This window comes from Rhipicephalus sanguineus, chromosome 6, assembly GCF_013339695.2.
Source record: "Rhipicephalus sanguineus isolate Rsan-2018 chromosome 6, BIME_Rsan_1.4, whole genome shotgun sequence".
NCBI lineage: Eukaryota > Metazoa > Arthropoda > Arachnida > Ixodida > Ixodidae > Rhipicephalus > Rhipicephalus sanguineus.
Window position 1 is genome coordinate 51195011 of NC_051181.1, and position 13900 is coordinate 51208910.

General features: G+C 48.4%; 1 protein-coding gene across 1 annotated transcript in view; it reads left to right on the forward strand.

Moving 5' to 3' along the window:
* Positions 1-3018: 3018 nt before the first annotated feature.
* The window catches only part of LOC119395771 (DNA polymerase zeta catalytic subunit), a 28687-nt gene continuing 17805 nt past the window's right edge, over positions 3019-13900 (forward strand). Inside the window, exons 1-3 of the mRNA XM_037662775.2 lie at positions 3019-3533; positions 5275-5346; positions 9321-9625. Of these exons, the coding sequence (XP_037518703.1) occupies positions 3492-3533; positions 5275-5346; positions 9321-9625 (419 nt within the window). The 5' untranslated portion in view covers positions 3019-3491. The remainder of the gene's footprint in view (positions 3534-5274; positions 5347-9320; positions 9626-13900) is intronic.

Sequence of the window (13900 nt, forward strand, 5' to 3'; positions counted from 1 at the left end):
CTGAGTCCAAGCAGCACAAGAAAGCAGCTGCAGTTGGTGAAAGCAGTGATTCAAGGCAACACGAAGACACCAGTGCCATGGTGGCTGCTGCAAAATCTTTACGAGTGGTGCTTGAAAGACTGGATGATATTGATGCACGCAGTGCCATTGGAATGTTGTACTGTAAGGCCAAGAAGGCTTTAAAGTATAACAGGGCCCCTTGCAAAGTAGTCGAAATCGCCGAAAACAAGCCTGAGAGGAGGCCTGAGAATTTGCAAGCTGAGCACGCTGGCACAGAAAAGAAAGACAGAACCGTTGGCCGATCTACAGCAAGCAAGTCGCCTGTCTTTCATCGGCAGACATTGAGACCTTCCAAGTCTCTGCACAGAGACACTAGAGAACCTAGTAGTCAAGAGGACCGAGTGATCCACAAGCCCAGCACCGAAGCCCACGGGAGCAGATAGCAGTGTCCAACCTGTTTCGGCAGAAAAGGCACCTAATTCCAACCAAAAGACCTTCAAATCTTCCAAAACTTCTCACAAAGGTCTCTCAGATTCTGGAAACCAACATTCCTCGGGTGAGCCGCAGGCTCAACATGTTAACGCTCAGGAACAGGATGGAAGTGTTGCACCTTTTTCAGAGGATAAGCCATCTTTCGTTAAGCAGCATCAAAATCCTCCAAGTCGTTACACAAAGATCACAGGGACACTCGCATCCAACATTTGGAGAAATCGGCTGATGGATCGAAGGCTAAGCCTACAGGTGCAAGAAAGAAAGACCGAAGTGCTAATCGTCTCTCAGTGGATAAGTCCATCCAACGGCCACCAGAACGTCTCGAATGCGTCCAAAGTCTTCTAGCCAGGATGTCAAGGTTGCCAAGAACAGGACAGTGATGCCAGTACCAGCAAACGAGAAGCACAGCATGCTGTTGTAGAAAAAGCAAAAGGTACGTGTTGCTCACTCTTCATTGGAGAGATCCTCGAGCCGTGACCAAGAGGCTTTGAAATCTTCCAAAACTTCCACCGAGCTTTCAAGGTTGCCAAGAACAAAGACAGTGCTGCCAGTGCCAGCAAAGCAGAAGTACAGCAGCCCTTCAAGGTTACCAAGAATAAGGACAGTGCTGCCAGTTCCAGAAAAAGCAGAAGCACAGCAGCCAGGCACAGAGAAGCAAGGGGACGGTTTTGACCATTCTTCAGTGAAAGAGTCACCATGCCATGACCAGGAGGCTTCAAAGTTTTCCAAGACTTCTCACCGGGCCTTCAAGGTTACCAAGAATAAGGACAGTGCTGCCAGTTCCAGAAAAGCAGAATCACGCAGCTGGGTACAGAGAAGCAAGGGGACGGTGTTGCTCACTCTTCATTGGAGAGATCCTCGAGCCGTGACCAAGAGGCTTTGAAAATCTTCCAAAACTTCCCACCGAACTTTCACAGTTGCCAAGAACAAAGACAGTGCTGCCAGCGCCAGCAAAGCAGAAGTACAGCAGCCGGGTACAGAGAAGCGAGGGGACAGTGGTTGATCATTCTTCAGTGGAAGAGTCACCATGCCTCGACCAGGAGGCTTCAAAGTCTTCCAAGACTTCTCACCTGGGCCTTCAAGGTTATCAAGAATAAGGACAGTGCTGCCAGTTCTAGAAAAGCAGAAGCACAGCAGCCAGGTACAGAGAAGCAAGGGGACTGTGTGACCATTCTTCAGTGGAAGAGTCACCATGCCATGACCAGGAGGCTTCAAAGTCTTCCAAGGCTTCCCACCGGGCCTTCAATGTTACCAAGAATAAGGACAGTGCTGCCAGTTCCAGAAAAGCAGAAGCACAGCCGCCAGGTACAGAGAAGCAAGGGGGACTGTGTTGACCATTCTTCAGTGGAAGAGTCACCATGCTTGACCAGGAGGCTCAAAGTCTTCCAAGACTTCTCACCGGCCTTCAAGGTTATCAAGAATAAGGACAGTGCTGCCAGTTCCAGAAAAGCAGAAGCCAGCAGCAGGTAAGAGAAGCAAGGGGACTGTGTTGACCATTCTTCAGTGGAAGAGTCACCATGCCATGACCAGGAGGCTTCAAAGTCTTCCAAGGCTTCCCACCGGGCCTTCAATGTTACCAAGAATAAGGACAGTGCTGCCAGTTCCAGAAAAGCAGAAGCACAGCAGCCGGGTACAGAGAAGCAAGGGGAGGGTTTTGACCATTCTTCAGTGGAAGAGTCATCGTGCCATGACCAGGAGGCTTCAACATCTTCCAGACTTTCCATGGGGCTTTCAAGGTTTCTAAGAACAAAGACAGTCCTGCCAGTCCCAACAAGGCAGAAGCACAGCAGCTGGGTCCTGAGAAGCAAGGGGACATTGTTGACCATTCTTCAGCAAAAGAGCCACCATGCCATGACCAGGAGGCCTTGAAGTTCCCCAAGGCTTCCTGCTGGAATTTCAACATTGACAAGAACAAGGGCAGTCCTGCGAGTCTCAACAAAGCTGAAGCACAACAAGCAGTCGCGGAAAAGCAACGGGACAGTGTTGACCCTTTTTCATTCGAAAGGTCACAGAGCCAAGACCAGGAGCTCTTGAAGTCTTTGAAGACTTCCCACCAAGATTTCAAGGTTACCGAGAACAGGACAGTCACACCAGTCCTAACAAAGCAGAGGCACAGCAAGCAGTAACAGAAAGCAAGGAAATGATGTTGGCCCTTTTTTCATTGGAAAAGTCTTCAAGCCAGGATCAGCGGCCTCAAGGTCTTCCAGCCCTTTAAACAAGGGTGTTCCAACCTTCCACAACCAGATCCAGTGTGTGAGAACCGTGAGCTGAGGCCTGGTAACATAGAGGACCAAAAAGCGGGAGGTGACCTTCAACAAGATGAATGTGCTGAGCCTCTTCAATTGCGAGGTCGGAGCCATTGCCTCCAACCGACATGGGCAAGGTGCCTGGTCTGCTAGACCAAGTCCTTGATCTAGGTGAGCTTCCTGATGCCATCAAGTGCCTTCTGGACTCCGAGTTCCGCTCCCTGAATTGGATGCTGATTGCTTCAGCTTACCACCCCGACTCTACACGGTGGCTTTCTGAAGATGGTGTGGTTGAAAAGCGGAAACCCGATGAACGCCCGCAAAACCAAGGAGGATCAGACACCATTCTGCCCTTCGAGCGACATTGTGCTTGGAGATTTGACCAAAGCTTGCTCGCTCACGAATGAAGGCCTCGTTGCTCTTGTACCGGCTGTGCCCCCGCCTACCTGTGGCCCACATTTCAACAGCTCGAATACTCTCGAGCCCGCAAGAAGTGCCTGAGGGGCCTGGCCACTGGCAGAAGACTAAGCTGGAAGCGTTTGCGCGTGACTCGTGCTTCGAGGTGGACTTTGAACACAATCCCGAACTGCGCATTGCCTTCTGTCGTGACCGGCAGTGTGGTCTGACTCCCGCTCGGTCTGCACCGACGGTCGCTTTGCTGGCACCGACCCATCAGCGACCACCGCCCAGCCCAGATGACGAGCTGTGAGCATCCGTGAGCTGCCACCATTGGACGCATCGCCCGACCCATCCATGCTTTTGGTGTCCCCCACAAGCACGCCCCCACGACACGAGGTAATGGTTATCAACAGTTCATTGCCACTCGTGTCCTTCACGTCTTTCTGCTTGTTTGAGTAATTTTCACTAATTGCCTTAACTCATACCATGGTTCGGTCTGGTAAGATGGATTATACATAAATAGGCAAGGATTACATCACAAAAATATTGCAGTGTCTAGGCGTCCTTGAACATTTGCTTATTAACATTATAGCCTGTGGAGCACTCGTTATGCTGATTAAAATAATAGCGTAAATCTTCCTTTTTTTAGAATTTTCAGAATTAAAACAGTGTTAATGTTCTGCAACATTCTACTGAAAATAACTTGGAATTGTAGAACCTCTTGTGTTGCACTCCTGTCATATGGGCAAGGGGCACTTACAGGGAGTCCACTTCGGTACATTGAGTGACACTTTAGGCTAATGCAATGGTAAAAGGAAAACTGAGCACACTTGCAATGAAAAAAAAAATGGAGACAGACTAAGAGCGTGTTTTTTAGAGATGCAGATACGGTACAAAGAACATTATTTATCCTGTGTAGTAATTCTTCTTCTGTCTCTGTTTTTTTCCGCGCTGTAAATTTACTATGAACGCTTACCAACTAGCCCGGCTTAGCACTCTTGAACTTATTTAAAGCATCCTGAGAAGTGGCACCCCTTAGGGGACACCGCAGGCCGCTCCCACGTGGGGACAGTTAGGCCTAGCCTAACCGCCGCATCGCAGGCTCTCTGGACAGCCCAAAGTTGATGCTGATATTCCAAGCTTTTGAGGGCCGAGCTCCAGTTCTTCTCTGTGGGGTCCTTGTCCCCACGTAACGAGGGGCACCGCCAAAGCATGTGATCTAAGTTGCACGTTCCCCCCGCAGTCAGGGCATTGCGAGCTGAAGTCATTTGGAAATAGGCAATGGATGAAAGAGAGATTAGGATACGAATTCGTCTGGAGCATCCTAAGGGTCATAGCCTGCGGTCTCGTGAGCTTTTTGTGTGGAGAGAAACGCTACTAAGGAGTAATTGTTCAACGTTGTATTATAAATGAACACAAACTTCATCTAACATAAACACTTGATCTAATAATGTTATCGTAAAAACTTAATCTAATAAAAACGTAAACGTGAACTGAATGAAGAATGGCGACCACGCCATTACTTGCTCACACAGAAAATTTGTTACCTTATTGTGCTGTTTGGCATCTTGCTGAACCCGAACTATATTGTTCAACGCTGTTCAACTACAGTAGACTCCTGTTAAACGAAAGCTGAAGGGACCAGGAAAATATGTTTCATTTAACAGGAGTTTCGTTTACTGAGAGATGAAAAGGGATGCAGAATTCAAGCACAAAACCAATCATGTTAGAGGCAGTTGTTCCATTTAAGCAGCAATTTCATTTAAGAGAGTTTCGTTTATTGAGAGTCTACTGTACTAAAATGAAATTTTGTGTCCTTTTTATATGCATTACATGTTTGTACCATTGTAAAAGCCAGTGGCGAGGCTATGCACTTGGCCAGCAAAGTGTGTTCCGTGAACACACGCTGGCCGGAGTGCACTCTCCAGCGAATGATACTCCACATGCGATGTTTAGATTTAACAAAGGGTCACCGAGTGACACTGTCCGTAAGTGCACATTACTTGCCCACCTGACAGGGGTATTACTTGGAGACAAACTGAATTGTTGCACTTTGGAAAAATCTGTTGACACAATGCGGGCAGAAAAATGCCTGACAGCCACAGAATTAACGGCTTGCCATTGGCGCTGTTTGCAGACGAGCACGTCACAACTGGACGGACCGTCAGGCCGCTTTGCCCTCAGTGGAGCCAGGTTACCTGCAGACACGGTGAGACACCATCCATGCTTACATAGTGAAGAATTTCCTTCAGTATTATACTTAGAAATACAGTGTCTTACTTCAGAAATAAAGTGTCACCAGATTTTTTGAACAGGTGCTGTGCTGGCTTGGAAATGTCAAGCTGTGGTTGCACGTGAGGCATCGTATTGAATGTGGCTTGGTCTAAACACGGTCATGGCTGCGCACATAAATTTTCCTTGAAATCTTTGTGAAATGTTTTTGTTCACCTGTATCGCATTGTTCGATAAAGGTGACTCGCCTGCAGTGTGGAAGCAAGTGAGGGAACTAAGCGTTATTTCTGAACCAGGCACGCATTCTCTTCACCCAGGGGTGGGTGAATTTCTTATTCCAGGTAGCCATGGCTGGCAGCCACTGCACAGGCCCTGTCCACCATCCGGAGCTGGTTTCCAGGGTTTAGTGATGTCAGAGATGCCTCCCACTGGTCGTCTGCATTTTTTTCCATGCTCTGTTCGTCAATGGGCGCAATACTTGGAATCATTTTGGCATCCTCATACCATGTGGTACAGAGCGTTCACATTCTCTGGGCAGTATGTGCAGTTCCTGCTGAAGTTTCCGGGATACATTGCGTGGAGTAGTTTACCATGCCGATAGGTGCCTCCCTGGAGTCTTCTCCAAGTCGCTGTTTGCTCTCTAGTCGCCTTTCTTTGAGCAGGTGGATAGTGGCACCGTTGGTTCCTGCAGTGCGCGAGTACTTCCGAGTATTTTCTGGTTATTCGATCCTGTTCGTTTCTGGAGCCCGAATATCACTGGAATACAGACAGGTCTACTGTGCAGTGAGGGAAAGCAAAAACAGATAAATTGTTACACAGCTGCTTCTGACCTTGTCATCTGCCTTCCATCTCTGTCCTAGAAGCACTTCCAAGGAAATTGCTTAATTGTGGCATGTTAACAATTTTTAAGGAATTTAGTGCATACCGCAATAACAATTTGTCGTGAAAAAGTGAAGTGCACCCCTCATCCACCAATGTCACAGTGTGCCGCAAGAGATCTTCCGCCTTTTCGGTAACTGCAGAGACTGGTCGATCAATTATTCTGACTTCCACATGATTGCGGCGATTCTGGCGGCCACTGACAGATGCGCCAGTATGACTTCTCACGGACGGCCCTATCAAAATAAGCCATCTGCTCGGCCGCGCGTATGGCGTAGCACTATTCTAAGCATACTGCACACTTTTAACAGGCGACAACCTAAGTGCTTTGTGCTGTTGCTCGCTGCCGCCTTGTGCGGCACCATTTTCAAGTTCGTGGCGTGGGCACCTTGAAACCTTACTGCACCGACACTATCACGCCAAACGTGCGCGTGCGGTACGGCATGTATAGCGCTGTTGTAAGTGTTGTAAGCCTGCTGCACGCTTTTATTTGGTGATGACACAAACGCGCTGTGCCTCCGTCTGCTACCGCCGCCTTGTGCAGGGTCGTTAGAGCATCATGGAGTGTGTGTCGCTTGCAGAAAGATTGTCGCTGCCTTGTTGACGCTTCAAGGTACTCGCCGCACAAGTGTGCAGTCTGGAGTGGAGCGGTACAAAGAACGTTCCTGTGGCTAACGCGCACATATGCTAGAGCAAGTGGGACAGCAGTGGCGGCGGGAGCCGAATAGGTGAAGTGCTGCACGCAACTAGCCAGGGACGATCGCCTTTAGGCGGCAGTAGAGTGTTTCAGTGAAACAGTGTCAGTTTTCACTCGGAAGCAGGTCGCAGTGAAAACGCACACACATATGTTGCGGAAAGCCGATGTGTGTGTCTGTTTGCTGCCAGTCGCATTGTGCCAGTCGCATTGTGTCCTGGACCCTGTAATAGCTTCGAAATGCTCCTTCACTTTGCGACCGCATGCTATTGGATGGCTGTGCAGGAGAGCTAGAATCAGAGCTTTGCCAAAAAGAAAGAAGTGACTTTGTAGTGGGAACCTGAGGCAATATTGCTGTGGCATTGAATTTATTTTTTCGGTGGCACTGTCAGCGCACGCCAGACGATGCCAATTTGCACTTTGTAGTGCATACTTATTCTGCGTTCCCACGAGGTACATATTAACGAGGTTTCACTGTGTATAGTTTTCTATTCATTGTATTTATTTGGTGTGCAATCATCATGAAAAGTGCGTTTGCATAGTGCAAGAGGAAATGCCGGTCATTTAGGCAAACAAAGGCTCTCTCAAGTGACAAGTAGCAATGGCTGGAGGCTGTGGCTTTAGTTTTTGCACTTGTCTTGACGTGTAGCTTGTGTAAAATGGAATATGGAGAGCTTTAGTGGCATATTAGAGAGCTTTTGGCCAAGGGAAGCTCCAGGGCAGCTTTGTACTGTAGGGACTGATGTGCCTTCCCTGCACCTTATCCTCCTGTTCGCATGTTATGCTGGCCCCAAGCCAGCTCAATCTCTAGGAACTGCCGCCCTAGTGACTACATGGTGGACACAGATGGCACACCAAACCAGTTTCCCCGTGTAAACTGTGCTGCTCCCTTCCAATGTCAAGTCACCGTGCAAACACAAGTTAACGGGGCGTGTCCTTATTGGCCTCCCAGTGGTGGCCTTCACATATCCTCTCCACCTGGACTTTCCATTGCAGAGTGCTTTATTGCCGTGGGAGAGATACTCGTGGGCCTATGACGAGTTGGTTACGTGGACCTTTGCTTCGTGGCTTCTTCTTGTTTGACCCTTCTTTCAGTTAGCGGATGGTGCAGCAGGAGCGCATACTTGATTGATCTTGTGGCGAGCCTTCCTTTGCCATGAAGCTGCAGCTGTCACACTGTGTCGCATCCTTGTGTTTGTTGATAAACGGCCCGTAGTACCCTTTTAGTGCCATTTCAGAGTCAACGAACCCTGCCACAGTGCCCTTTACGCATGTGTATAGTGGGAGAGGGTTGTTCCCTTTCCTGACTGCCACTGGTAGGCCCAATCACGCGTAAACCTGTCTCCACAGTGCCCAAAGAAATAGCATTAATAGTGGTGCACATGCAAGCAACTTTGCCTCTAACCATTATGCACGTGGGAGGATATGGTATTACTGGGGCATGTGTTGGAGCGAAAGCCTCAGGGCTCTATAGAAGCATGTCGTACAACATGTCTGCATGTTGTTTCAGCTTACTTCCATCATAATGTTTCGTTGGCAAGCTGTGACAGTTGTTTTGGTCAGACATAGCCTTTAAAAGTTTCAGTCCTGATAAAGTGCAACTTGTAGTCCTGGATGGAATGCAAGAACACACATACCATGTATTGGATGGGCTGTAGGTTATCCTCTGGAAACCATTGTTAGCTTGGAAATTAGCTAAAATGGACGCTTGGGTGAGTTGGTACATAGCTAAAGATGATGAACATTGCATGGACGACACACACAAGGAAGAACGTGTACTGCAATGAGGGAATAAAATCAGTGCTGTGTCAGTGCTGTGTCAGTGTTCCGTCAGTGCGTTTTCTTCCTCGTGTGTGTCGTTCGTGCGCCGTTTATCATTTTTAGCCTGGAGTGCTTGATACAGCATCACTTGCAGCTCCTAATCTTTTAAAGGATCTCAATCATTCAATCAGTGGTGGTTGCTAAGCAGCTGTGACATCACAACAGGCAGGATTAATAACCACTAGTTTATATAGGGAAACTGTCATCATCATCATCATCATTCGCAGCCTGTTTTAGTCCACTGCAGGACGAAGGCCTATCCCAATGATCTCCAGTTTACTCTATCCTGTGTGAGCTGATTCCATTTTATTCCTGCGAACTTCCCAATTTCGTCACCTCTTCTAACTCTCGGCCTTCTCCTACTGCGTTTCCCACCCCTTAGGACCCATTCTGTTGCTCTTACTGTCCACTGGTCGTCTGTTCTACACATTATGTGGCTAGCCCAGGTCCATTTCTTTCGCTTGATGTCAACTAGGATATCTGCGACTCCTGTCTGTTCCCTTACCCATTCTGCTGTCCTCCGATCTCTTAATGTGCTATGCGTTTATGGCATGCAGGAGCGAGTGCTGACAGTGCTAAGTGTAGAGGTGCACGTGCGGACACGGAGCGACCTCCGACCCGACCCCGCACACGACCCCGTGCAATGTGTGCTCTGGTGCGCACGTGGCTATGGTGTGGATGCGCCGCTAGAGGCGGGTGCGATGCACTGGGGCACCGTCAATAGCGATCCCCGGCAAGCGGACATCGAAGACCTTGCGGGAACCTCTCTGCACCGTACGGGAGTGGCTACACCTTCGCTGCGCACCCAGGTTGTGCGCTCGGAGCTGGATCTCCTCCATGCGGTGATCGACCTGGTGCACAGGTGAGCAGGGCTTGAGATTGGGCTAGTTGGTAATCCATCTTCAACAACCAGTGCAGTGCGGACAACGGACAAGGAAGAGAACAAAGATAAGCGCTGACTTCCAACTGAGGATTTATTTAAAAACGCACATGTATAAATACACATGTAAACATGATTGAAGGAAAGAAGTGGAAGTTTTAAGGGGCTCGTTTTTCTTGGTATACACAATATTAATGAGCACTAACAGACAATAATGTCAAGGAAAGTATAGGGGACGTTATTAGTAGTAAATGTAATGTAAATGTGAAGAAAGAAAAGTGGACGTAAAGATAGCTTGCCGCGAGCAGGGACCGAACCTGCGACCTTCGAATAACGCGTCCGATGCTCTACCAACTGAGCTACCACGGCGGCCATCCCCCCGTCCACTTTATGGGGTATATATGTGTATTAAACGTGGGAGCGTCAGTCAGCGCTGCCAGTAGCCTTGACGGTGAGCGTGGAACACTCTTTTTCCGCCTGTTGGCGTCACGTAGCACGTGAACTTATTACGAGCTGGCAGCTGACCAATAATCCCTCGCATACTTCCTGAAAGCATCAAGTGTGCCAGAACGAGACCCTCGCTATGAATGAAGGAAAGAAGTGGAAATTTTAAGGGGCTCGTTTTTCTTAATATACAGTAAAACCTCGGTGATACGAATCTCGCGGGGTTGCCAAAAATATTCGTATCATCCGAAATTCGTATCACCAGAAAACATGGAAAATTAGTATGCGACAAAAGAAAGTTGGCATGCATTTTGATTTAGTGTTTCCCAGGGCCGCAGCGACGTCATGAACGCCTCTTAATGATTGCCAGTAAAGTTCTTAGACGTCAACGATCATACTTGTACTTGTAGAAATACCGTGCAGGCGCGCGTTTGTAATTAATGAACCAGATGTGTTGTGCCCCGTGACCGCTAGTAGCCCCTTCCTAATCTTACTACGCTTTTTTGCATGACACCAGAGTACTGCGGCGAAAGTGACTTATAAAGCCCTTTGCACACGATAGATAGAGGCCAAGCTCCTTCGCCAAGACCGTCCACTTCGTCCCTTGGGGTCTTCGTCCACCTTTCATGGGACTTCATAACGGACCCGCAGCCCAAGTTTCAGTCTTGTTTCATAGAACGTCTGATTGCGGGGACATGGCTTGCATCGACGTGGCAGGCACGTATTAACAAAGTACAAAGACGCTGCTGCCTCGAGCACAGGAGCTCGCGTGAACGCGTTGAAAAAAAAAGCACGACATCAACGTCATGTGTAATCTAAACGCGAAGGCGCATAAAGGCCTCCAAGGTTCGCGTGCACTATCTCGGAGGCAAGGACGCACCGTTGATGGTCGCGCAGAGCGCATGCCCGCGCCCCCGCGAGATTGCCACGTCTTCTGCGGCAGCGCGGGCAGCACCTGTTCGTACCTGTGCGCAAACGTACGTTTGTGTCAAACGTCGCGGGGTGCGAATCGGTTCGCAACAACCGAACTCCAATACACTGCAGGCTAATGGGCTTTGGCAGGGACCACAGAAAAATTCGTATCACTCCGAAATTCGTACGAGCCGTGATCGTATCACCGAGGTTTTACTGTACACAATATTAATGAGCACTAACAGACAATAATGCCAAGGAAAGTATAGGGGACGTTATTAGTAGTAAATGTAATGTAAATGTCAAGAAAGAAAAGTGGACAGAAAGATAGCTTGCCACGGGCAGGGACGGAACCTGCGACCTTCGAATAACACGTCCGATGCTCTACCAACTGAGCTACCACGGCGGCCATCCCCCCGTCCACTTTATGGGGTATATATGTGTATTAAACGTGGGAGCGTCAGTCAGCGCCGCCAGTTGCCATGACGGCGATTATTGTCCATTAGTGCTCATTAATATTATGTAAACATGATGTAGTATGCCAACATATATACATGTGCATTTTTCAATAAATCCTCAGTTGGAAGTCGGCGCTTGTCTTTGTTTCCTTCCTCGTTCGTTGTCCGCTCTGCACTGGTTGTTGAAGATGAAGCACGGGTGGGATTGATGCTTGCGTCATGGAGACCTGCAATGCGGTGACGTCATATGGAGGCGCCCTGAACTAGTACCTTTTTACGGAATCGGCAGCCTGCTGGAATTAGTGAAATGCCTTTTAAGGACTGATCATTAGAATTTTTTTGGTGCTGCATGGAACATTGTGCCTGTGTCATAAAAGTAACACTTTGAGCTTGCATCCAAATGCTTGTTCTTGTCCAGTGATATGTGATATCTCTTTCTTTATAGATAAAATGTAAATTAATTAAAGCTGTGTGAATAGCAAAATTTTTCTGTGAAGCAAATTCGAATAATAAAGATTGAGTGCGAATCGAATCGAATAATTTTCGAATATTTCTCAAATATTTTTCGAATACTTCGCAGCGAAATTACAGAAAAAAGTTGCAGGGAATCCTTGAGTATGTTCTTGCGAGACAGGAACAATTACAAGTCAGAAACATGGTCAAAGAACAGATTTATTTCTAAGGGGGGATGCGGCTTTCTTTTCGCTAAAAATAACAAAAGAATCGATATTTGAAAATCGCATTTTCAGTTTCTGTAGCCCTTATTCTGATTCCAAATATATCGTCACTGAAAACTAAGTACAAGTGCGGTAAAAATTTGTTGTGTTTGCCGAGGTGGCAAAAATTATTGCGGAAATAGCAAAAGAAGAAAACTGCGTTTAAAACAAAAATTATAGTTCTGCAATGGCGCAACCGGGCGCCGCCATCTTGGGCTCGTCGGAAAGAGCATTTCTGCGCCTTCAAATTTCTCGCTTCAGCTAGGTCCTCCATTCAGAAAAAAGCATACAAAAAACAAATGTTTGAAGTTTGTTCCAAGGCCTTCGATTGGCTACGTTCGCCATGTTGCTCCTGCATGCCTCGCCATCGGTCCGATCTTCGCTCCGGAAGAGCTTTGTCGTCTGCTTTCATGTCGCGAGGTCACGGCTGTCTAAAATCGTGCTACTTAGTGATGCCAGTGCTGGGTAGTATCGAAGATACATGTATCTTAGATACTATCTTAGATACTCTTTACGTATCTTGTACAGTAAAAGCTCGTTAATTCGAATTCCACGGGAACGCTGAGCAATTTCGAATTAAACAAAATTCGAAATAATGAAAGTGAGCAAAAATGGGTGGATTTCGGGGGTGGGGGCACGAAAAATATTTATTGGCCAAGAAAGTCGGTGATGACCATCTGCTTCTTTTCTCTGAATGCCACAGCTGCGGCTCTCTGTTCCAGCGCGCGGATGCGGCGCAGGGAATCCTCTTCACCCTCTTCAAAGCTGAAGAAGAGACGTGCCACATTAAGTGCCTCCATCACCGCAGAAGCTGACGGGCGCACAGGCGCTTCGTCATCTTCGTCTTCCTCACCTTCTGGCTCTTCAGCAACAGGCTGCGCACCGGCTACTTGAGCGATAATGTCCTCATCAGTCAGGGCACCACACACCGATGCACCGGTGTCAACTTCAACATAATCGGCAAAACGTACGCCCCGAAGAGTGTCGCGCAATGCCACTGGCATGAGCTCCTCAACCCCGTCCACGTCGACGTCACAACTATCCTGCGCACTTCCAGCTGCAAATCCACTGTGGCGGAAACAGTTTGCGATTGTGGTCGCGGTCACCTGTTCCCATGCGCGCACCAACATGTGCATGGCAGTGAGCAGCGTAATGCCGAAGTCCTTCCTGTCGCCCGCGCACAAAATCATTCTCTCCAGCATGTGACGCCTATAAAAGCACTTGATGTTCCTTATCACACCCTGGTCGATTGGCTGTAGGGCCGCAGTCGTATTTGCTGGAAGGAACACTAACTTTGTTGCTCTCAGCTCAACGTCGACTTTGTGTGCCGAACAGTTGTCGACGACAAGAAGAACGCGTCTGCCGCCCAGTTCCATTCGCCTGTCGAATTTCAGTAGCCACTTCCTGAATAGGTCACCTGTCATCCAGGCTTTCTTGTTTGCGGCATACTCCGTCGGCAGTGACCGAATGTTTTTGAAGCACCGTGGCTTGAGTGCTTTGCCAATCACAAAAAGGGGGACCTTTTCCGTACCGGTCATATTTGCGGCGACCAGAACAGTGACACGCTCTTTGCTGCGCCTGCCGCCGGCACAGCTGTCTCCCTTGTAGGTGATCGTCTTGTCTGGCTGCAACTTGAAAAATAACGCTGTCTCGTCAGCGTTAAACACATCCTGTGGTGAGTAGCTCTCCAAGTACTGCTGCAGGGTGTCGCTTCTCCAAGTAGCGCA